Source organism: Pelmatolapia mariae, linkage group LG20 (assembly GCF_036321145.2).
Source record: "Pelmatolapia mariae isolate MD_Pm_ZW linkage group LG20, Pm_UMD_F_2, whole genome shotgun sequence".
Lineage (NCBI taxonomy): Eukaryota > Metazoa > Chordata > Actinopteri > Cichliformes > Cichlidae > Pelmatolapia > Pelmatolapia mariae.
The window spans coordinates 25267993-25293654 of NC_086244.1; the positions used below are offsets into that span (position 1 = coordinate 25267993).

General features: G+C 40.5%; 2 protein-coding genes across 6 annotated transcripts in view; one reads left to right on the forward strand and one right to left on the reverse strand.

The window, feature by feature from the left end:
* Positions 1-507: 507 nt before the first annotated feature.
* csrp1a (cysteine and glycine-rich protein 1a) lies at positions 508-9747 on the reverse strand. Its single transcript, XM_063465287.1, has 6 exons — positions 9424-9747; positions 6849-6958; positions 5033-5201; positions 4823-4952; positions 4646-4742; positions 508-1478 (listed from the first exon to the last, which is right to left on the reverse strand). The coding sequence occupies exons 2-6, from the start codon at positions 6955-6957 to the stop codon at positions 1402-1404; spliced, it is 582 nt and encodes a 193-aa protein (XP_063321357.1). The 5' UTR covers position 6958; positions 9424-9747; the 3' UTR covers positions 508-1401.
* Positions 9748-14938: 5191 nt separating this feature from the next.
* The window catches only part of LOC134617968 (neuron navigator 1-like), an 81304-nt gene continuing 70580 nt past the window's right edge, over positions 14939-25662 (forward strand). For 3 of the 5 annotated variants that reach the window (XM_063463071.1, XM_063463073.1, XM_063463075.1), the window contains exons 1-4: positions 14939-15038; positions 16231-16414; positions 20901-21772; positions 22341-22432. In XM_063463071.1, the coding sequence (XP_063319141.1) occupies positions 20907-21772; positions 22341-22432 (958 nt within the window). In that variant the 5' untranslated portion in view covers positions 14939-15038; positions 16231-16414; positions 20901-20906. Of the gene's footprint in view, positions 15039-16230; positions 16415-20346; positions 20387-20900; positions 21773-22340; positions 22433-25662 lie in introns of those variants that run through there. The other 2 variants (XM_063463074.1, XM_063463072.1) reach the window with 2 other exon arrangements.

A 25662-nucleotide genomic window follows, 5' to 3' on the forward strand; every position in this document is an offset into this window, starting at 1 on the left:
GGAAACAATGTCGTTACAAGGTAGGGCTACACGCAAAGATGTCCAATTTGCCTCATCTATTTCACATTAAGAATAAAATATTTACAACTAATGAAATAAAAATGACAAGCATATTTCATTTGATTAACAGATTATATTTTCATAACTTTAGAGCTCCGCTTATTCCTCCGAGCTTTCACTTCTCTGTCGAACTTCTGTGGGAAACATCAGTGATGGAATTTGTTGGTAAATTCTTTCTGACATTCTTACGTGATAGATAAGCTTTATGGGTGGAGTGTATCTGTGATTCCCCCAATTTTACAAGATACTGGACTTACCTGGTCCCAGTGTGTCGCGTGTTGTGAGAGGAATGGATACGATGTATCCTGCACGTGTTATTTCTTAAAACCAAAACAGAAACCACCACCTATGATACTCGCCTTAGACACAAACCGAGACAAGGAGGCCGAGGAGGCAGTTTCACTTCACTTTGTGCCAATAAAAACAATGACACCAAATACATTCTCTCTGTAGTTTATTTATCATCATGCTATTCAGAAAGCATACCGTAATTGTGGAAATCTTAGATGGCTGTATAGGTTATCTTGTGATGTTAAAAGGTGATCGTCGGACAAAAAGTGATTTCCGTTGATTGTATGTCTTTTTTGTTTGTTTGTGTGCTGTTTTTTTTAATATCTCTGTTTATATTGATAAATAGTCTGCAGTCAGCACCATTTACGAAGGTGTTATATATAAAATAAAAAAGTCATCTGTTTAGCAGGTTTGTTTTTGACATTATTGTACACACTCTATATTCTACAATATAATCAATCCACCTAAAACATCTTTGTATAACTGTTGTGTTATTTGGTGCAATCTCTGCTGCAGTGAGAATTTTACATTCGTAATTAAAGGATGTATAAAAGTCTCTTTGACACAAACTGATTGCAGCTTCTACCTCATGACAGAAATATATTTTCTGACTTCAAGTGGCTCGATATCACGTTTCACAGACCAACAAGTGATTTACAACCATTTAAGTACGAACAATAATTTCGGGCTAAATACCGGAAATCGTTTTTGGCAGGCGATCATTTTTTATCACAACACCCGGGGTTGCAAGTGTTGAGAGAAAAATTAATTCTTAATGAGAGGACGATAGTTATTTTTGAGTGCAAATCACCCATGCAGTTTTACATAGATATTCATGTTCATTAAATGTGGATATGTGGCAACACTGACTGTAAGAGCAATAGTATTCACCTGTTTCTATGGGATTATGAAGGTGTCATCTTTTCGACTGTACAGTTTATAAAAGCAGCTTTCTATCAAGCGCGTCTGTGGATATAGGTCGTCTGCCCCCTGCAGGAAGAGCCAGGCAGTGCAGTAATCTGGAGCTGTGCTGCTGAAGATACGTGGTTCCTACTGAGTGTGCGCCAGCGCCCCGGCTCCCAGTCCATAGCCAAATCCTTTGGGACCAAAGTTTTTGCCGTAACAAGCTGTTGAGAACAAAGGTAATGCCATAAGACTCCACACTTTGCCATCCTCCCATATATATTAGACAAAGCTCACTGTGGCCTGCTTGGCTATCAGCTTTGATTTGAGTGTTTGATTTCCATCTGGCAAACATGATATTCCTCGATTGAATTCCTCACAGGGACCACAGTTTCTTCAGGATTGTTGGTAGAAGGATTTTTGACTTCCCCCTCAAATGTGTTTTTTAGGCCATGCTGTCTTCTGGATTTACAGACTCAATCACAGATTGAGTTAGCATTAGCCCAAGCTGGTGTGCACCACTTAGCACGGCCTTAACAAATAAATTTTACATATGAACAAACTGAAAAATATATTGCACCACAGCTCCCATGCTGGTTCTTCTATATACAGACTATTTCATTTTTGCGCCCTCTAAATGCCCAGTGTTACTCTTGTGTACTGCTCAAGTGCAGATTCTGTGGCGTGTTTCGGCCCTGAAACATGATATCAGCGTTAGATTTACACCTTTGCGGCTGTTAGATTGCAGGAATGAGTAAACACTTTAATTCAGCAGTTTAATTCTGAACTTTGTTTGCTGGGTCTCATATTCCTCAGCTACATAGCCCATACTGGGTACCTGAAAAACGTGTTTCTCTGCTCTGTATCTGCCTAAGACATGGGGTTGGGTTGACCCAGACACAATAGAGGGGTTAATGTGCCCATATAACAGAATTTTGAACTGAAAGGTGTTGGACCCTGGGAGCATTGATAAGCTCCACTATTCATTACCAGTGGGTTCAATTTACAGTACACACCTACAAGGTATTATGACAAAATAATAAAAATGAATATGAGCCTGTGATGTTGTGTTAACAACATTGTTGGATTATACACTTGGTACACATGCTTAACTGGTCATTAATGCAAATGTCTAATAAGCCAATCACATGGCAGCAAGTCAGTGCATTTAAGCATGCAGATGTGATCAAGATGGCCTGTTGAATTACAATGGGGAATTTCAGAAACTGCTGATCTACTGGGATTTTTTTCACAGCTATCTCTAGGGTTTACAGAGGATGCTCTGAAAAGGAGAAAATATCTAGTGAGTGGCATTTATCTGGAAGAAAATGCCTTCTTGATGCCAGATGTCAGAGGAGAATGGCCAGACTGTTTCAAGCGGATAGCAAGGTAATAATAATTCAAATAACTACTTGTTACAACCAAGGACATCTTTCTCTGACTGACCTCTGTCTCATGCCTGTCAGCTAATAACAGGACACTGAGTGTCGCGATCCTGGGTCTTTTGGCCCAGCGTTTTGAGTTTTAGTTTATTTTGATGTTTATGTTTAAGTTCATTGGGTTTTCTAAGTTCACTTGTTTAATAGTTTCCCCTTGAGTTTTCAACGTCTGCGTTTCATTATGTTTACTGTTTTATTTTGAAGAGGTCCCGTGTTCCTGTGTTCAATGTATTTAGCTTTACGTTTCCCCTGTGACGTCGTTATGTTCATGTGTGTCAGCTGTTTCCCCATGTGTTCCCACTTCCTTCATTAGCCTCCTGTGTGTATTTAGTCTGTGTTTTCTCACTCAGTCTTTGTCAGGTCGTCTGTTGTTTCACAATGTTTACAGGTCTCTTGTAGTCGTGTCCAGGTCTGTTAATATCAGAGTTTTTCATGTTGTATTTTAGTTCACCTGTTTAGGTTAATGTTTAGTTTTGCGTTAGTTTGCCTTTGCCCATTATTGTGTCTTTTTATCAACCTTATTAAACGGCTCGCCTTTTGTTAATATTCAAGTTTTGTTCCAAGTTCGTTCATGTCTGCATTTTGGGTCCACTCTTCACAACACATGCAGTCTGCCTTAGCCAGACTGTCACACTGAGGCTACTATGTGCAAACATTCAAAATTGGATGATTGAAAACATGTTGTCTATTCTCAATTTCTGCTACAACGTTTGGATGGCAGGATCAGAATTTGGTGTACATCCTGCCTTTTATCAAAAGTTTAGACTGCTGATGGTGTAATTGTGTAAGAGGTAGTTTCTTGAAACACTTTGGGCCCATTAGTACAGCTTGAGCACTGATTAAACACAAACGGCCTACCCAAGTACTACTGCTGACCATGTTCATCCCTTTAGTTTACCTGTCTTCAAGTGGCTTCTTTCAGCAGAGTAATTCACCAGATCATCTCAAAGTGGTTTCCTGGACATGACAGTGAATTCACTGTACTCAAATGGTCTTTACATTCACCACATCCCAATTTAATAATTAAGTTCAGTTCAGTTTTGTTTATGTAGCACGTTATCACAGAAACAGTTACCTCAAGGCCCTTCTTACTGTAAGTTAAAGACCCTACAAAAATAGAGCACTTTTGGGATGTGGTAAAACAGGAGATCTGTGTCATGGATGTGCAGTGGACAAATCTGCAGCGACTGCGTGATGCTGTCATGTCAACGTGGACCAAAATCTCTTTCCAGCACCTCGTCTAATCGGTGATGTGAAGAATTCAGGCAGTTTTCAAGGCAAAATTGGTTCAAGCCATTACTACTAGCAACGTGTACCAAATAAAGTGGCTGGTGAGTGTTTTCTAGTATTTATTGAAATGAGTCAGACAGTAATAGATAATGTTATTTTTTTCATTTAGCACATAACTCGATAGATATACAGTGCATAGTTTGTGTATTTAACTTATAATAGGAGTACAGATTTTGATGAAGAGAGCCTTTCTGAGTCATTGTTTAACTTGTTACAGGCATGAACTTTGAATCCCAGGTTTAGAGTTCAACTGAAATCATAAAACTTCAATTTTTCTGGGTAACTGCACCCTCTGTTGTATTCTAGGGTTTATTACAACTCATTTGGCCATTCTTACAAAAAAAGGAGTTCATTTTTAACCACAAGCCTCATTTATAAAGACTTTTTTTTCTTTCAGCCCAAGTTATATATATTTAGTGTTCCTATCACCTATATTATATCTCTTTCAGATCCTTCCTGGGCCTGAATGGGTTAGCTTTCCTAGCTTTGCGCCCATGGAAACACATCTTAATTGTGACAGTAAGTCATTGACCCATGGGAAATGTTTGAAGTTTGGACCCAATGTGGAGGTATGTTATACCTGCATTCTTTTTAAAGGCCAGCAGGTGGCAGTAAGTGCTGCGGTCTGGTTCTATAGAAGTCTTTGAAAGAGAGAGTTTTACCTTTGCAGTAGATTTCCCCATCCTTATCAGCTAGTGTGGTTGATTCAAGGCTCTTCCCACAAGTGGCGCATGTAAAACATCCAGACTTATGCCATGCCTGTAAATGTATGCAAGCCTCGTTTTAAAGTAGTTATGTTTTTTCTTGCGTGCACTCATATATGCTTGTGTTTTGCTTACACTCCCAGCTCCCATCACTTTCTCAGCAGCGTAGACAGACTTGCCACAGCGAGGGCATTTGTCTGATCCTCCAAACTTCTGAGCTAGCTTGGAGGGGTTTGGGTTGGTGGTAGGACGATGGGGACCGGGTCTGATGGGTAAAGAAGGCAAAAAAATGTGGATAAGGAGCCTTAAAAACCATCAAAGTATGCTTGCCTGTGTGTTACTCACTCTTCAGGTTTAATTCCCAGGGACTCTCCTTTGTCCATGCTGAGGGTTCCTGCTCCTTGGCCATAACCATAACCTTTTGGCCCATATTTCTTACCATAGCATGCCTTGCAGTAGACTTCATCCATATGAACAGCAACAGTTGTGCTGTCCAAATTCTTCCCACACACCACTGTACAAAGAGACACATTATTATTGTTTTGCATATCTTTGTACTTTTTGTTGAGTACGTTCATGTGTTTATATAGGCTCCCAACTGTTTGCCTTATAAGGAACATTTTGTTTGAAGGAACACGTTCTCATCTAAATTCCATCACAGGAATGTTTGATTATGATGCAAGAACACAAATAACTCCTCCAAACCCCATGAACCCACATTTCTTTCAAGCTTCAAGATATCTAATTTATCATTATGAAAGATTTACAGTTCACAAGAAATGAATACTTGTATGTGGAGTGGTCAAAATGTTTTGTCTGATGTCTCCTTTTTGAATTGCTGTGAGCATTTTAGCAATCCTGCTAGATTGTATCACTTCCAGGAAATCCTGTTTCCATTACTCGCAGATGCATATTTGCAGTCTTACCAGACAGCTCAACAAACATCAACTTGTTGACCCAAGCTGACCTAAACTACATGTTGGGGATCATAACTGGTGAAGAAAAACCCAGCCACAAGGGACCACAAGTCAGTGTACTCTTAGTTCTGGTCCCAAGCCTGGACAGATGGGGATGCATGCGTCAGGATGGGTATTTGGTATAAAATCGTTGGCAGATGAAATATGCAGATTGTCAAGAATGATATTTTCTGGGTTAACAACTGCTATCGGTGCAGGGCCAGTAACTATAGTACTTTTGGCTAGGATAGGGTTTGCAAGAGGTAGGGAGAGGTGGAGGCAGATGATTGGCTATGGCAATACCTAAAGGGAAAAGCCAAAAGAAGAACAACTAACGAAGAAAGCTCAAATAGACACTAAACAGTGGTCTTCAGTGTGAGAGCCATCAGTGTCCAAGCCACAAAAAGCCAAAAACAGGAGCACCACTATGAGCACAACCTGAAATGTAACCAAGATGGCGCCCGGGGTTTACTGGGTTCTCCACCTTAAATTCATCGCTGGTAGTTCTACCATCCTGATGCATATTAAGGAGAACATTCAGCATAAACAACCTGAAATGCGCTGCTATTTCTTCCTAGTTTTTGCAGTGGACTTCCAGGGAGTGACGCAGTGATAACAGGAATGGTCCCAGAGGTTTACAAAAAGCAGGAAACCAATCTAGAAGTCAATAGAGGCCAAAAATACACCGGTGTCCTTTTGTTTTTTTTCATCGGCCTAGTTGCAGACTGTTTTAATCACATTTTATAAAGACACAGGACTCCTCTAGGTTAGTAGACTTTTTGCTAGTGCGACTCCTTGGAAGTTGAAAAGTTTTTCTAGTGCTAACACTTAGTCATCAATGTAAATAACTGGATTTTATAAAGATACAAGGCTTTTATATTAAACTAGCTAATCCTGGAATGTGTTGATTTTTTTTTTTTTTGTCTCTGCAGCTCATCTGAATAGACTCTGACAGGAAGTTAGAGCGAAAGGGGGAACTGATCAGCTTAAGGCTCAGTTTCTAGGAGACACACACACACACAAAAAAAAATTAATAGACCAAGATGTAGTTCAGATATAGCTTAGCCACCCTTATACAGCATTTTCTCTTTGTCTGCGCATACAGACGACTCATATACATTAGGTTAATATTACATGTGCCTGTAATATGTGTCAAAAGTTCACTGGGCTCCACAATCACAGGAAACAGCAATCGGTTAACTCACTACACAGGAAGCAGGATCTATGGAAGCTCCGCCCGTCACAGAGAACCTCTTCTGCAAAGTAAACCGTCTTTGAACAGCGGCCACACTTGTTTCCTCCTCCCAAAGGCATCCTTTAGTAATCCATGTTACACAGACAGAAAAAAACACACACACATATTTTGATATGAAATGAAGCAGACGGTCGAAACAGCTGGAAATACACTAAAAGGACCTTAAAGGTGCTTTAATTAATGAGTGGAAAGGGCCCTGAATAGAAAAACAGATGAATCAGTGGACTGTTAAATTCCTTTATAGAACCATCATGGAAACGCAAATAGTTATTGTTTTAGGAAACCCATTTAAACAGCCATATTTGGTTGCCTGTAAATCTGGCTTTGTAAGGCTAGGCCCAAAGACTGTAATTTTGTTCCTGCCAGTTCTTTGTGGTTTCTGTAATGGACAATCAAGCCAGGACTGCAGTGGAAAATTCTAGAAGAGTTCTTTTCTTTAAAAGGGCCAAAAAACGAAAGGTCTCTTTCTTTAAAAAAAAAATAGAAGCAGTCATTGTGGAAGTTATGCGTAAGCATGATTTTCTGAGGAATGTTAAAGTTGATGGCATGTGAAAAACCCTGGCATCCAGTCTGTTTCTATCCAATGTGCTATTAGCACAACCCTCCCTGTCCATTCTTGCATATCTACTTCCACATTCCTGACCTTGTAAACCCTCCTCCTCCTTTTTCACGGTCATGTCTCACATTTATCATCTACAGCTTTCTCTTCAGCCCGTCACCACACAGTACCTCATACCTGCAGTTGTGTTTTATACGGCACAAAATATGTCAAAAAAATTGACAACTACATCAAGGTTAGCTTGTTTTTTCTAACTTAGATTACCTAAGACTTCTGGGCACAATATACAGTATGACTCACTCAGAAATAACAGGCAGTACCACATGGCCGCTGACTCTATTTAAAAATTTAAAAAACCCCAGTTAAAAATAACTTAGTACTTATACTTACTGTGAATATGAGCTCATTTCACTATGATACAGAATCATACAGGCGTGTCAGGCTGCTGGTGCACGGTGCCTTTTTTGTCATTGTAAACGCAGTTTCAGTTAAGGGACTAAATGAGTGTGAAGAACTAATGCAGTTTTCTTGGATGTAGCTGAGACTTTAGAAGACTCATATTCCAGTTTATAAATTATACGAGTTATTTATACATATCGTGTACAGTCACATGGATTCTTGTGTGTTAAATTGTTCTGCACCCTACATCTTTCATGTAGAATTTAAAAGTGCTACTATCAATGAAAAATAATTATAAAAACAGGGCTGTGTTGCTTGATAATCACTGATATTTGGCTTTGCTTTGCAGCTTTAAGTTGAAGGTCAGTCATATTGTCTTGTATTGAAATTGAAAAAGTTACAGCTACAACTCACAAAGAGACCACTGGCACAGACACGGAAGTCTAAACTGTGTAAAGTTTAGGGAAGCAGTGGTGAATGAGAGTTTTGGATGCATAGCTCAGAAGAAAGTGAAAGGTCTACATCGTAAATGTTTATATGAGGAAGATGGAGACTAGCTGGCATTTTCAGTATCCTCTCATAAAGGATGACAGTTTGCGTAGTTTTACAGTCTTGGAACATTCCTCAATTCCACTTAAAGCAGAAATGCTGGGAATGTTTTTGGACCAAGCAGTGATGGAAACATTTTAGAGTTTTCCAGCTGCCGACTTTGGAAACTATGACTTGAAATCTCAAATAAATGTCTAACTTTTCCATGTCATTTTGGAAGGGTGACAAGCAGCAGCAGCATCAGTGGTTAAAAGCTTTTGTTGTTAGCAATGAGCCCGGCTCCCAGCTTCAGGACCAAGTATGTAGATGAGAAGGTGAGGAAAATGCTCGTGGATACTGTAATCAAGGCTATCAGTAATTGCTTAACTTTGTGTGGTGCTGTTGTTGATGCTTGTTCACTGATAGAATGGGTAGGACTGATTTGACAGTCAGTTTGACCACAGGAGGGGAAATTCATAGAGAAGTGGGAGAATTCTCACTAGATGGATGAAAAGGTTACTGGAGACATTAGTTTTCCTTACATATATGTTACATAAATATTCTGTGTATCTGCTAAATGATTTCCATCAGGATGAATTCCAGTTCATGCTAATTGTGGTGGCTTTGCATGTTTAGACCTGCAAGGACACGTAGATCTGTATGAGAATGCTTTAGGGAAGGAGCAGTAAGGACTGGAAACTCCTACAAATCAGGAAGTCCACTAACAAATTTAATGTGACAGCATGTGATATCTGTGTGATTCAGGCAGAGCTTAATGTTGGTGAAAGTTTAGTAGGAACTTGCTGTGCTGTATTTTCTTTATTATGCATTACTATTCCTCTCTTGCGTTAATGTTTAGCTGCTCACTCTGAAACCTATTCTCTAACACTTTTCTCTAACGGAAACATAAAGGCACCCTGTGGTATTGTGGTATCATAAGTGTTGCAAGTGTCTTTCCCATCATGCATCAGCAAAATAAGAAATTAGACAGAAGCAAACAGAATCCATAAGAACTCAAAATAAAAAAATCATTACTTACTTGCAGCAAGTAGGGGCTGTCGGTCAGGGATGATGGGCAGGAAGATCTTTCACAGGTCAGAGTAGCGTAAATGGAGCTGTGTGGTATGTTCAGGAAACCAGCTGTCAACAGTTAACTTTAAGTATGCAAGAAAAATAAAAAGTCAGTCCTCTTAAAAACCTGATTTGAATAATTTTCACTGTGTTGCTATCCTTAAGGAGAGTGTTGGTACGCTCCTCTCCGCTGTTACTCTGTTCCAGATGTGTCGAAAGGGAGGAGCTTCTGTTGTTGCTGCTTCAGCCTGTAAACTTAGTCTGTGTGGAGGATCAGGGGAGCTTACTCTCCAAGTGAGAAGCAGACACAGTGAGAGCGAGAGGTGGGGTTGAACGGGGAGTGAGCCGGGATTCAAAAGCTGTGTACTGGCTCGCACAGCCGAGAGATTTTCTTGTTGATTGCACTCCGTGTTTTGCAACTCTCTTGCACAAGGGCTGCCCTTCAATTTGTCAGACAGCCGCCAACAAACACTGAACCGTGATACTAAACTATGTGAACTTCACATTGCTGAAAGACTTTTATCATGTATAAACATTAGTGGCCTTCTGTGTTCCAAACTGTGATCAGTTTTGTCCAGCCTCCACACTTTTTTCTTGAAATGCACAGACAGAACACAGTGCTTTTCCTAGATTTCTTTAAGTTGTAATAAGAATGTGTAAAAGTGACCTTCGAAATAAATGCACAGAGAATTCGCTTAAGCAGCTGTGCCAGATTATTGTTAATGTTTTAATACAGTGCTTAGCATTTTTATTAGACCAGCACCCAATGTAAGGCTTATGCCACAGCTGCCCTAAATTAACAGTATTATTTTTTGATTGAGATGTTAAGTTACAGTTATTTACTTGCATTTCTGAACAGAAAAGGTTTAGTTTTATTGGTTGAATGTTATGCTTGACAAATTTCTGACTTCGCTGAGAAATCCAGAGAGCTGGCTCAAATTTAAGCATAAAACCATGAATTTGTTTTCTCATTTGCCTCATAAATAACAATGTACGTTTTAGCTTCGTTTTTGACAGATTTCTAAAATATTTGTGTCTTCGTGTTTTTGTGACATCTTATCTTAACAAGCTTCACATCTTAACAATCAGTAGATTTCTTACTCTGTTCTACTTCCTGCTCACAGGTTAACCTTTAATAGCTTATCAGTTTGAATTCAGCTCTCAGCATGATGTAATTTCAGAGTGATTGTATTTTATTACCAGAGCATTTAATGACCTTTAGGCATGAGCAGCAAAAGGTCACCCTGATATGCTTAATGGATGAGAAACAACAGAAACGGATGTGAAAATGTGTATATGAAGCATCCAGCTTTAACATGACTTCATGCTACTGCCATCATGTGGTTAAGATGGGTAATATCAGTAGGATGCATTCCTGATTTTAATGTTAGATGCTGTTAGATGCTGCCTTTTAAGACCGTCACAGCATAGCTTGGAATTTAGAAGTAACTGATGTAGATCTTCATGCTAATTTAATGGCTTCTTTTTTGCCTGTTTTTCACAGAGAGACAAACAAACTGCTCCAATCACATTACCTCTTCCTCAGCTTTCACCTGAGCAGATTAATAATAATAATAATAATGATGATGTGGGCATTCCCTCTTAATTATGTGCTGAAATTATACATGGCCTAAAGCGAGAGTGTACTAATTTGCAGAAAGAAGCAAAGCTCAAGTGGAAGCCACTTGACATTAAAGCGTGCAAGAGGAGCCCTTTAATGAGCCATTTTCTGTTGGTGGCATTTGGTGCTGGCAGATTCCATGACAGGCAGTGTTAATGAATGGAGTCAGATTCTTTCAGTTCCCCTTTTCCATCAAGCTGAAGTGAAATGGAATTAGCTCATGCAGCATGCATAGAATAAATTAGACTAATTGCAGTTCAGGACATCAAGTGACAGATTCATTATTGTCTTGTTGTGTGCCGACCTCAGTCAGTGCTCACGTTTTCATAGTGCCTCTGACTTCAGGGCAGCCTCGCATGAGTAGCATTCTGCAGTTTTCTATATGTTATTTATTATTTGCTTCATCGTTTGGTCATTAACATGTAATACAAATGAGGACAACTGCTGTCTGTATTGTCCCTTATGCTAAGTTTACCCTGACACAAGTAATTGATAAGCAGCTAACGCCCTCAAGATGAACCCAACAGTATTCAGCGATCTGCAGAGCTATGACTTCTGGAAATGGCTTAATCAACCAGAAGTGTATGCATGATGTTGTTGTATCTAACCTAAGACTTTGAAGGTTGCAGTAATGTTGCAACATCCACTGATCGTTGTCTGTCATGTAATGAAAGAACAGCCTTCTTGTTTTTTGTTTTGTCCAGCCTCCACACTTAGACTTTTTGACTTCTCGTTTCTGGTATTTAAAATTTTTTTAATTTCACCACGAATACAACAGCACGTTGTTGACACACTGTAAAAAGAATGTAGAGAAAAGATTTTCATTTAACATGCACACCAACTGTGTTACTTTCTTCTAATTCCTCTTCTATGTACCAACCTGATCATAACATCCTGTTATAAATTTCACCTGACACATTAAACGAGCAGTGAGGAACATGCAAGATATGGAGAAAAGTCATGATCAGGTGACAGGTTTATGTCACAACAACAGATCACAACAGCAGTCACTTCAAGGTTCCTTATATTATAAGGGGAAGACTACAATAACAGAGACAAAACCTATAACGTGCCAAATTTGTTTAGTGAGATCACAGATCGAGTGATCAGTAGAAACTTTCTCGTACAGATTTTGTGTACAACCAAAGAAGTGGTTGGATATTGGAAAGGTTTTAGGCACTTCATTCTTGGTTTCATTTTGTAGACCCAGAGGGAATGCCCAGTTTTTACATGCAGACTGTGTAACTGCAGTGATCCTCAAAGCTTATGTAATGATTTAGCTTTCGTTTTTACAGCACCCCTTTTTTATTTAAGTATTTCAGAGCTTCTTATTTTTTCTTGAGACATTAAATAAATAATAATAAAATATAGGTAATGCATGTCATATTTATTACCATATTTAACAATAAAACATACTGTGTGTACACATAGTTTAAATATCAGAACATAATATTAGCAGGTCTGCTTTGATTCAGTACCTTTACTAAACCTTCTGGCGTTGTGATTTACAGCTTTTCCACTGGTTAGACTTTGCTTGAACTTGCTGGTCTCAAACTAGCATACTGTAATATGAAGATGATACTCTGCCACCATCTAGTGGCAATCATGCATTCAGACAAAGCAGAGTCATAAATACAGTAGGAACAAGCTCAGATGCTGAAACACTGTTCTAATTAGATGCTGTGTACACTTTCACAGAGAACTATGAACTTCCCCTCAGCTGCAATAGCTCTGTTTTTCTGTTTGCTTCTGTTTGCGCTTCCTTCCTTCTTTTGTTTTTCTTAATTTCATTTGTCTCGGTCAAGCTGCCCATCTGAGGCTCCGTGTTCCAGACAGCACGGGGTCAACATGTTAGAGCGGGGCCCCCCTTCCACCCCACCATATGCCCCTCAGGGTGACAGTGACACAAGTGTCCCATTGTCATAACAGCGTCTGTCAGGGTCTGTCTCTCAGGGGGGGAATACATGCCTTGGGGAACGTCAGAAGATTAGCCGTGACATTAACCCCCACCCAAACACCCATCACACACACACACATATGCACGCACACATGCATCAATGCAGATGGCTGCACACTCCTACCCATAATCCTCAGTCACAAGTCACTTCCCGTTTCATGATGAGACAAAGCAACAGATCATGTGTTTGTTTTTTTCTGCTTGTGACTGAATTTGTTGGAGAAGTTTCGCACACTTTAATCTTTTCTCTCTGTAGCTGGAAAGCAAAGGAGCAACCGTGGCATTAAAGTGAGTATTTGGAGGTAAGCAGTAAAGTGATTGTGGTGATTGTGGTCTAAAGCATGAAGGGAATGCTGTAGTATGTGCCTGTAGTATGGGAAAAGAGGGAGGGGGGATGCGTCCAGTATACATGTGTTCTTGGCAACATGCTGTGTTCTAATAGCATACATCCAGTTATTGTGCTTGGTTTTCATTATTTATGCATCTCTCTAGCATACAGAGCCAATTCTTGATCAATATGTGATCAGCCATAGAAGGCTCAGGTTGTATTTTCTGCCAAAACAAGACTATAAACAACCTAACAGACCCCAAAGTCGCACCCATAGTTAGAAACTCTTAAGAAGTAAGCAATAACTGAAGCTGATCCATAAGCTACATTGTAAAAGGGAAGGATGGGATTCTGAATTTGTTGCATGTCACAGTCTTCATTAAATATGCAGCACTGGCTCTTATAATAGTGGGTCGAACTCTTGGCCAGCACAGCAGAAATATGAGCAGAGATGCAGAGAAAGGCACGAATGTGGCCGTGTGGACCGATGATTACAAAAGGTAACAAACGTAGAATTATCAAAATAAGAAGTGCCTTTTTTGATAAATTCATATGAGTTTGTGAATAAATTGTAAAGATGACCAGGGAGATGTTGCCCAGCAGTAAAATGACGTAAACCAGCAGTGATTTAACCGCATTTGTCTCTCTGTTGATGTGATTGTTTAATTCAAGTAGACCTCCTACTGTCTGATGAGATTTTTATAGTCCTCATAGTTTATGAGTATTGAAAAGAGAGTTTGGAAGACAAGCTCAAGGTCAGGTATCTGGGATGTTTTTGTAATGTTACTCCGAGTTTGTCACCTGGGAAAAGATGTCAGGAAAGGGTTTACTCTGCACATGCTTCTTTCTCCATCACACCTCCTCCTCCTCCTGTTCTTCTTTCCTCGCCTTCGTTTGCATCACTTATTTCTCATTCTGTCTCGCCTCCCCTCTTTTCATTAGAAGCGTGGGACAAATTAGAGGAGTGATGGATGAGCTGCCCTCCTTCATGATGCCGGTTCATTCAGGCATGCACACTGATATATAAACATATATAGAGGGCAGATGTGTGTCTATGTGTGTGCCCGTTTGTGTGATTATGTGTGTTTATGCTAGTGATGTGCACATTCTCATTTGTCGTCAGAAAATCTATCATTAAGGTGGCACTTTTTTTTTTTCTGTCATCCTGATTTCCATGACCACCAATTAGGTCTGGAAAGCCAGATGATGGGTTTAGGCTTCTCACATTTGTGGCTACATCTGCTTAATTACCATGTATTACTCACACTATAGAGGCAGCCGTGATTGCGCTCGCACAGACACACAAACCGCACTCATCCAGCTAATGGACCAGCCGGGTCTTTGCTAGCTGGGCTTATATTTCACCCAGGGAGAGGGAGGGAGGGAACGAAGCCAACAGGTCCATTATTGAGAGAGAGCATCATAGACAGACAGGGAGAGAGAGAGACTGGGATGAGGGGAGGAAAAAAGAAGGAGGTGGGGATATGGCTGCAGGCGTACTGCGGCAGCAGCAGAGCGGCATGACGTGATAGGGGAGTAGAATGACGGACACACACACACACACACATGCTTGCAGCTCAGAGGCCAGCCAGAAAAAGTAGAAAGAAGCTAAGGCAGGGATTGAGCCAGGCACGCTCAGCAGCATACAGATTGGACTCCAACTGGAGACTGAAACAGGTGAGTAAAGGCTAGTGTTTACTTCAGCTAGTTAATATTTCAGATCCTTCTCTAATTCTAAAGTATATTTTTGTCTTGTTTCCTGATGAATCTGTGTTCTCTTGTTGAATAAATTTCCTGTTGATTCTAAAAACGCAGAGTTACTAAACTGTCTAATACGAGGACTATGTTCATGGTGGTGCGACAGTTAGAAAAATAAGAGAGAAAAGATGGGCCAGTGAAGAGGATTACAGTAAACGAAAAGAAAGGGAGCAGGAGTATCTAAAGGATGAAATGATTGGCAGTTGACCTGAGTCAGCAGTTTGGATGTATGACTCAGTAAAGCATGTGTAGTATACATATTGTAGCTTGTGGTACATTTGGTTGATGTTAAGAAGAATGGAGGCAAACTGCTTCTCCCATGGTGATATTTATATTGTCAGTAGTCGGGTTATATTTTCTCCTGTTTACTTTGTGGGTGCGTGTGTTTGTACCCTGGCTTCTATAATAAGAGCATGTGCAGAGGACGTGTGTTAGACAAAGATCTTTTTTTTATTTAAAGGAGTACAGCAGCTATCCTCAGTACATTAAATACTTACAGAACCCATTTTATCACACCAGTTCCCAGCAAGGCTCATTTACTTTACTATGTCCCAGTGCAATTTGGAGATTCGAGGTTCGGAGATGACTTATGTGCTGTGTTGTGGGATTTCTGATGGTGACACATTATGTGTCATTTTGGGTAACTTCATGCCAAATACATTTCCATTTTGGTCAAATGAGTCATGATAACATAAACACTCTTCAGTTCTTGTGTGTATGTGCGTGTGGTCCAGGTAGTACTCACAGTGTGTGAGCTTAACTCTGTTTACACCGTCACATAATGATCGTGTGTTTCTTTTGTTTTATAATGGGGACGAAAGCTGTTCCCCAGAGTGTAAAACATGATACTTTACAACGAGAGAGTGCTTTAAGGACAGGGTAAGTTAATGTTTAGAGTAAGCCTCCAGAAAATGAATCTAGGTTAGTGTAATGCCCTCTGAGGTCATTGATACATGACTGTGTTCTTTGAATCTACGTGCCAAATGACATTTTTTTTCCTTTTGGCGAAAGGTTAGAATACTGATTTCATCAAAGAAAGTCACTTTGAAAATGAGTCACCTCGAAAGAGAAGTCCCTGATTGGCTGAATGTGTCATTCCTGTTTGTTCAAGCTTCCTGTCTTGGTGAATGGTGAGGAGCTGCGAACCAATGGGAGAGCAGTGGTGAGGATGCAACTGTGATCCAGGAAAAAACAGCCCATTGTTCCTGGGACGTCAGAGAAGTGTGACCTGCTTCTGGCCGGCTCCGTCTGCTTAGCCCAACGGCACACTGAAGAACTGGGGACCTCACTGACAGGTAAGACTTTCGTGTGACACAGCAGAGCCTTGAAATTGAATCATATGTTCTTTTTGAGCTAAAAATATTGCTATGTTTATCTTATGATGACTTTCTTTTAAGAAAACTGCCTTCCCAGGAATTTGCTGTACCACTGGGTGTCACTAGCTTACTCTGATCCACGGCAGTACTTTATTGCTGTTGTTCTGGCTGCTGTCATAGTGGAGGTGATTAATTCAATGTACTATAGTTTCCAGCTTGTGTGACACACAGGCACTGCTGATGCCCTTCACAGACAGAGAGGCCTGTGTTACCAACTCATGTATTGATTTTGTGATGAGTCAGAGGGTGTTCATCACAAGGGTGAGTGTGCATGTCTGTGAGAGAGGATATACATGTTTTTCTCATAAGATATAGAGTAACTCAGGTCAGCCACAGGCCGCCATGGGAAAGCTGAGCTAAATCAGTGTAATGTTATTAAATTACACTGTTAACATGTAGCATAATGCTGGCTGCAACGCTATCCTTGTTCTTCTGTCCTTCAGGAGAGTACAAACCTGATATGGCTGATGTTTCTGATAGGTGTAAAAGATGCTATTAATAAGCCTGCATAATTCACCTCGCAGCTATAATTAATGATAATACGGGACTGTAATGAATGAGAAGCTGTGTTCCTGCAGTTGCAGACAGTACCCAGTAGATGTCAGCACCACCCTAGCAGAGTGAAGGAGAGACGTAGTCGGTCCATGCAGTAACCCACACAATAACTACACTGATCTGTAGCAAACCCCCCAATTTCTCTGTAGGCTTCTGTACTGTGTTTGCGTCAGTGTACAAACACGATGATGTCCTTCAAAACCTCAGGGAAAAGGGTTTTATTTATTTCAGCTGGTTTAAGTATGAAAGCTAAATCATGGTGTTAGCCCCGAGGCCCGGGTCTGTAGAACTAAAGACACAGTGACTGATAGTGATGGCAAATTGATTTATGATTTAAATTCAAAACAAAAGTGATTGATTGTTCAGCTATTTTGTCACACAATAAGATATGTAATTATGTTTTTAGCTATTAAAGTGCTGTTTCCAAATGCTATGAATCTGGAAAAATATTAAACTAAGGTGAAGCTTTACAAATATGTACAATGAAGCTGATTGATTCTGATTGATGCTAATGAAACGCTAACTGTCAAACTAATCAGCAGCAATATAAACATCCTTAAAAGCTGGCTTTGTGTTTTTGCGTTTGCACGTGCCTCAAACAGTAAAAATAAAAATGCTTCTTAAACCAAACTCAAAACTAATTCCTTTAGACACAGACATCACATGGAGTTAGACGTACAGTGAAAGGAACCAACAGACGGTGTATTGTAAAGTTTTTTATGTGACAGGATGATACAGAACAATCTTTGAAGCCTGTAAGTCTGAACACATGACAAATACAATGTACCCAACACATGTAAGATGCTTGTGCTGCAAAATATCCTATAATAACATAACTGAAAGAAATCAAACTAAACTAGATTATTTTTCCCCCTAACTTACAGCTGTTGGTTTCAGTCACCTTTTTTGTATTTCCTTCTTTTACACACACACACACACACACACACACACACACACACACACACACACACACACACACACACACACACACACACACACACTTCAGGTATTCATATCTTGTGGTGACATCTAATTGACATAATGCTTTCCCTAGCCCCTTACCATAAACCTAACCCTGAAAAATGAATGCCTAATCCTAACCCTTACTCTAAACCTAACCATAACCTAATTGTAACCCTGACACTAAAACCACATTTTGAGTGTGGAAAAATGCCTTCAAACTTGTAGGGACCAGGATTTTGGTCCCCATAAGGGCTATTGGTCCCCACAAGTATAGTAAACTTCCCCTTTTTAAGTCCCCACAAAGATATGAATACACACACACACACACATACACACACACCATCAGCAGCTGAGCCCCTGTATGTTCTTATACAGCCTGCAGAAGTGTTGGTGTGACCCCGGCATATCCCCAAAGGAAAATCGAATTTTCATACAGATAGACATAGAGTCAGCCCACACCTGTGCTCCTGGAAATCCTAGCAGGACCTATAGCAGACAGAAAGAAATTCTGAAGCTCATTTTCTGTCTGGACCTCCCAAGAGATGGAGTGTGTGAGGAAGACACATACAGAAACAGACAATGAGGAGGGGGAGGAATTTTTAGGGAGTAATAGGGGAAAAGGAGGATGGATGATCACATCTGTCTCTGTTTACCTACTGCTGCATCACTGCAGCTGTACGCTGCTGTGCAGGCCTACATTAGCATCAATCAAAATACCGCACAGCTCTCAGTTGCTTGTCTTAGTATGTCTGATTCTATAAGTAGGTGGAAGGAAGGCCTCCTGCAGAGAATCGGTCCTTTTTCTTCATAGGAGTTTCAAGCTGAAGCAGTCACTCTTTCTCCTGCTTTTCTCAGACTGCTGGAAATGTGTGTCTGAGTGATCCACATGACACTGTGTGCAATGCTGTGATTAGATGCACTGTCAAATAATCCAGCACTTTATCCTTGTGACTTTGACGGCTTATGCTTCACTAAAGACAGCTTCCCACAAAGTCTTCTGGCAGCAAAAGTTTTGCTGTTTAAGATGGGGCAAGTAGGGTTAAGCATTAAATCTCTAGTATATTTCTAAGTATGTCTGCATTTGTGTGTGTGTAATTATAATACACACGCACACACCATTTTTTTAAGTGCAACTAGGAAGAGAATCTAGAGTGAATTTGTGCATGTATGAACATTTCAATATATGCACTCACTGGGCATTTTATTAGGTAAACCGTGCTAGTCTTGAGTTGCGCCCCCTTTGGCCTTAAGAACAATCTTCAGTCTTCCTCTTATAGGTTCAACAATGTGCTGGAAACATTCGTCAGATATTTTGGTCCTTGTTGATATGATAGCATCAGAAAGTGGCTACACTGTGGTCCTAAGTAACAATACTCAGGTAGGCCGTGGTTTTTAAAAGATGCTTAATTAGTATTAAGAGGCTCAAAGTATAACAAGAAAATATCCCCCACACCATTACACCACCAGCAGCCTGAACAGTTCATACTAGGCAAAAGGATTCATGCTCTCATGCTGTGTATGCCAAATTCAGACTCTACCATCTGAATGTTGCAGCAAAAATAGAGAGTTATCAGACTAGGCATCATATATTTAATCTTCTATACTCCAATCTTGGAATGTATGTGCAAATTGTTGCCTCACTTTCCTGTATTTAGCTGATAGGAGTGGCCACCAGTGTGGTCTTCTGCTGCGGTAGCCCATCTGCTTCAGGGTTTCACTAGCATCTCACATTCAGAGATGTTCTTCTGCTTACCTTAGTTGTAATGAGTGGTTATTTCAGCTACTGTTGCCTTCCTACCAACTCAAAGCACTCTCCTATGACCTCTGCTATTAACAAAGCTTTTTTTTCCCAAAAACTGCTGCTCACTGTATATTTTTCTTTTTTTGGACAATTCTCTTGTAAACCCTAGAGATGATTGTGTGGGGAAATCCTAGTTGATCAGCAGTTTTGAAATGCTCAGACCAGCCCGGCTGGCACCAAGAGTCATGCCACATTCACTTACAGCCACTTAAATCACCTATCTAACTTCAGCAGGCCGTCTTGAGAATGTCTACATACTTAGAGGAATTGAGCTGCTGCCATGTTATTGGCCGACACTTACGTCAAAAAGCAGCTGTACGTGCACTTGACGTTTTTTCCGCCTTTTTTGCCCTCCCTCCCTGCCTTTCTCCCAAACTCACTGCCTCCCTTTCCCCTCCCAGCAGAGCAGCACGAAACAGTAAAATTATATGAAACATTTCACTTGATCAGAATTAGCATAGGCGGGCTCACAGAAGCTCAAGCAGGATTTTGTAGTTCTTGGAGGGTTTCTGTCATTCTGACACAGAAGATTGTAACAAAACGTAGGACTATCTGCAGTCAAAGCTAATAAGGTGAGGACTATTCTGTACCTCCTCTGAAACTGTTATATGTATGCATTGTGCTGGGGTAAGTGTGATCTTGTATTGGAGTTCATTTTCAGTATTTGTTTTTCAAGAACATAATGATCTATAAGCGTATAAAAAGCTGGCACATGTGTGTGTGTGTCTGTGTGTGTGTGTGTGCATGTGTGTGTGTGCATGTATAAAAAGCTGGTTTTGTGTTTTTAACTCCTAGCAGGCAAATCTGATTTCTTAGAAACTCCATGCTCCGCTGAAAATAAGTTCACCTCGTGGTTTACCATGACTCATTTTGTCATATGTACTTGGCTCACATTGCATAGCTCTGTGAAAGGAAAAGCAAATTCTCAGCCTGATTAGATTAGTAGAACTTTAACATTGACTCTTAATGTATAACCAAACCCTTTGGGAAGGCTTTATGGTTAATGATCTCATGCTATTGTGAACATGCACTCACCTAACTTTTTAACTTTTTGTTGTCTTCCCCCCTTTATGTCTTTTGATTTAGGTCACGATGAGCGGGGGGGTCAACGTGAAGTCAGTTCCCCGTGGGCCTCCCTCATCAGGAATACCCCTCCCTCGCAGTCTTCTGCCCTCCTCTCCTAAAACAGAACCACGCCACCGGGCGAGCGACCTGCCCAGGCCCTCAAAACAGACCCCTAAGCACACGCCTGCGAACACACCTGCACACTCCCCGTCACTTTGTTCAAGAAACTCCAGTATCCCTGGGCCTTCCTCCACAGATGCCCTGAGAGATGCCTGCCTTAAAAGTCAGCTCTTCCAGCGAACCGGAGCTCTTCCAATTCCCCAGGTGTCAAGATCTGCCTACAGCAGCCCACTGACCCAGCGACGAGTACATCCGCCACACTCAAAAGACACGTTAGACCTGGGAAAATCGCAAATCCTCTCCCAATTACCCCAGGATGGCAATCGCAACAGAAGCACCTTTGCAAATAAGAATCAAACATATGGAGCCAGCAACCTACGTCCACCGCTCAGTTTTAGCAGAGGAGACAACTCAAACATTGTAACCCAAGCAATGGCTGATGTGATACCAGGAAGGAAGGAAGAGCCTCCAAAAAACCATCCACCCAAATCCGTCATACTCAGCAACTGTAACATTCGGCCCACTCTTCTTTACTCAAACCATCACACCATCAGAGATCATAGTGACTCTGGCAGCCAATCAGATGAGGAAATGGGAACTCCTGAGGATAGCAGTCCAGCTTCCTCTCCTCTTCCCTTACCGTTGCCAGCTATCACATTTACCATGCCAGTAACATCCAAGGAGGTTGTTGATACACAGGATCAGGAGGCAACATCTGAAGAGACACACATACCCAGAGTCAACATGGCTGCTGTGGCTCCCTTCAGTCATAGGTAAGGGGTCTTTCATCACACGAGCACAACTGAAGCAAGAGTTATAAAGCCTTCCATTATGAGTCCTTTATCACTGACCCCCCTTGTAATTATCATGTGATCATTTTCTTTACACATAGAAGTCATCCTCAGGACACTAAAGACCTGCCACAGAGGCCTCAGTATCTTTTCCTGCAACACGCACACACGCACACTTGGAGATTTTCTGGAGCAGAGCTGATTGTTAAAGTGTCTTCTTGTAGCCACTGGGCTGACACCGTATACTCCCATGCACACACAGTTTTTTATGTTACTAAAAGCACACTGTACAAAATCTACATTTAATAAAACATTTTAAGTTTCTTTTTTCTTTATTAATGATAGGATTATACACAGTTCTTTGCACATAACTGTTTCAGCATTTTTCTGTTTATACGATTTGCTTTTGTGGAAATAATTGAGATAGTCATCGCCTCTTTTCTTCTACTGTCATACACAGCAAGTTATGCATTTGATTGTAAAGGATATGGGTATGATTTGCATGTTCAGTAACAGATGTGTGATGGCTGTGTTTGTGATGTGTTGACAGGCTGCAGGCACAAGTGAGTGAATTTTCTGTGGATGAACTGAGTGACTGCTCATCTGGATCCATAGAAGTCTGCTGTGATGACCTGACACCAGGTTAGACTCACACAGGAGTAACACACATCTCCTCTCCTTTCTCCCTTTCCTTAGCTAAACAAAACTTGGTCCAGTTTTTTCTGCCCAGTTAATATTAGGGCACCAAGATGCCAAGAGCACTTCTGGCAGGTACGAATGATGTGTACTTTCTGGCAGCCAGACGTTTACTGCGACAGAGTCATAAGTGCCGTCAGACACAACAAGCCAGTGGCTGACCTTTGGGTCTCATTGTAGGACCTGAATAGACTCAGTGAATACTAAGGGACAACCAGTCTTTGTCCAAATGTATGTCTGTCACGCTGCAATTCATCAGTCGTCAGGAGCCATGTCTGAAGTTAGGTGGTGTAATTTTCTGTGTGTCTCAGCCTGGGGTTCTGCTGAGTACCGTAGTCCCTGGATGAAGAGATGGAAAAGAGAGATGTGCTCAGGATGTTAGGATGAAGGATGTTGACACTGGTGATGTGGGTCAGTAATGGGATGAAATGGGGCACTTCTTAACTTGCTGCCAGGCAGCATTATATGCACATTGATTTCATATTCATCCAAGAGCTGTTGTAGAGTTAGAACCCATTCTTCCCTCTCACAGTTCCTCTTTTCAGATTTCATTGACCTAAAAAGCCACAGTCCCAGCATGACCCCATCCCTGTCCTGATCCTGTGGCTTTTGAGTAATGGTTTGCTCTGTACTCACGGCTATAGTTACGCATTGTAGTGGTCAGTCTGAGTCCAAGAATGTGAACGTGCTTCTGAGAAATGACTTTTTCAGTGGCTTAGTGAATCATTCCTTTTGATGTGGTGTCAGTTAAACGGAAAGAAGATCAACTGCTTTTTAGTTATTATATGTATGTTAAAATATGCACAGTGTAGTCCGAAATAACTTTAAGTTATACTGGGTTTACATATGCATCACACTGTGCCATATATTAGGTGAATTACAGCCGTTTCTATATGTAATGTCTAAGTTTAGGGACAATATAGCACAGTGTCATTTAATTAATAACTTAAACCTTTAAAGGTACAGTCAGTCATTTTTTGAGGTTAATTAGTGGAAAAAAGAATATTGAATTCATAAATCTATGCCTTCTAACAAACTGATGCATTCTTATAAACTTAGAATTAATCCATAAAAAATGGACAGGAGTGGGTACTGGTTTGTGCAAACCGCCATGCTGACCCGCCATCTTGAATACAGTGGCTGAGATGGAGATCGCTGTTCTCCCTAATCGTGTTTTATTTATGCAGCTTGAGACTGGCCACATAGCTAGTACAGCAAAGGCAGAGGAGAAGATAACTTGTAGGCGTTTGTGTGCTGTGGAGGCAAAATTTAATCAATGTCTACACCTTCAGGCTCAAGATATGAAGGAAATGAAAATGCAAAGCAAAGATGCGACTGGTGTCTCTCAACCTCTTCCTCCTTACCCCAAGCCTCATTAACTGAACTGAAGTTAGAGCTCTAATGCACAAAAAGTGCACAAACATGCTTATTTATTCCCAATTTTTTTGCCTTGTCTGGACAGCTGACTAAATATTGGCTAAACAACAATAACAGCTGGTTATAAGCTAACATTATGTCAATTAGTCTTAGCCTTAAGTGTCCTAAAAATCACACTTTCCCTGTGAAAACAGTTTGATTACATTCTAAGTATCACAGTGATCCACCAAGAATATTATTATATGCTAACAGCAGCTAACAGAGTCTAACAGTGGCTATCAGAGGCTAATAGCAACACTTAACAACAGAAAAGTCAACAACTCACCTCAGTATTGCTGCCATCGAACAGAAGCGAGCTTCACTGACTCATCAACTTGGATTGGAGTCCTTTCACAAATATTTACAGCGTCCTCTAGACTCACCCAGAGTAAATACACATGGATACCTGGCATATTGACAGCTGAGGCAAGCAACAGACAGACAGCCTGCACTAGCTAAAGATGAGTTGTTTGTCCTACAGCAGCCTAGAGTTATGCATGTGAATTAGGAGGGTTAAGAAAAACAATTTGGCCGACTGCAATCCACTGACATCTATCGGTGACATTGACATTCATATTATTTGTGCAAATCGAGTTGAAAAAAATAGAAAACACTGAAAAACTATTTTGCCTTTTTTTATACTTTTATGCTCTAATAGATCACAGATACCTTAGTTTTAAAGGGCTTTGCAGTCAGACTTACAAAATAAAGCTCCTGTTGCTGTCTTCTTTATGAAATAATTGTGCTAACCAAGGTTCACAGATTGCATTTTAATATAATTTTATAAATGCTGAACTTTATTGCAATTCAGTTTAGCTCAGCTTTATTGTTTGCTTTATTAAAGTGTCATAAAAAAGTTCTGCAAAAGAAGAATCTTTGCTTTCAGACCAATGACTTGGTAAAAATAGGAGATGAAGACAGAAAAGATTGCAACTGCTGCACTTTACGGTCAAAAACTGCCATTGTCCTTCTTTATAAGTCTAACTAAAATCCCTGCACATAGAAAACATGGCACAATCAATCATCTATTATCATAATTAATGTTCACAGCTCTTTCTGGCAACAGTTGTGCATTGTCTGTCCATAGGTATCGCCTTCCCATTCTTTGAATGTTTTATCTCTTGAATCCCTTAAGATAATTATAAAGCAAACATTTGCTTTAAAATTTCACTCAAGGATAAAACTATTACTGAATCATAATCCAACACGACGCTTTATAACTCAGGGAAGACTATGGTCGTATTTCACATCTTGTTAGATACTGACTTGGTGGTCTTTTGCTGAATGCCTTCATTTCTTGCAGCATATGCATCTCTACAGATAGCTGTAAAGTACAACTTGGCTGCTTGGCAGAGAACTACAAGCTCAAGGCAGTAGTTTGAGTTTGAACATACATTGTGTCACAAGAATAGAGTTATTTGCAAATGAAACCTTTATAAAACCTTTAACCATCTGGTTGTGGAAAAGGGGGATGGGAACTGGTGGTGGACCAGCCCTAGTCTTTAAGGGCCTCTGGCTGTCTTGGGGCTAGTTTTGGCCTTTTAATTGGTGCCTAGCAGGCGTTAGAAACAGAACCAAAGCATCTTTGACTCCTCTGAAGCTGCATTTACATGGATGGTGGGCTGGCACTGTAATAACTGTAATTTAGCAAGTGGAGGAAGGGAGGGAAACGGGGTGGAAAGCAAAGTTTGTAGGGAAGGAAGGAGGGAGAGGAGTGAGAGATGAAAGGAGAAGACCAATGAGGTCAGTGGGTTGATGAA

What these genes read in the sequence shown, in the direction of transcription:
- csrp1a (XM_063465287.1), bottom strand. Translation starts at nt 6,957, where the DNA reads ATGCCTTTGGGAGGAGGAAACAAGTGTGGCCGCTGTTCAAAGACGGTT. An exon ending in TAGATCCTGCTTCCTGTGTA is followed by an intron (nt 5,202 to 6,848) that starts GTGAGTTAACCG and finishes CTCTTTGTACAG; the next exon opens with TGGTGTGTGGGAAGAATTTG. An exon ending in TGGGGAAATCTACTGCAAAG is followed by an intron (nt 1,479 to 4,645) that starts GTAAAACTCTCT and finishes TGTTCTCAACAG; the next exon opens with CTTGTTACGGCAAAAACTTT.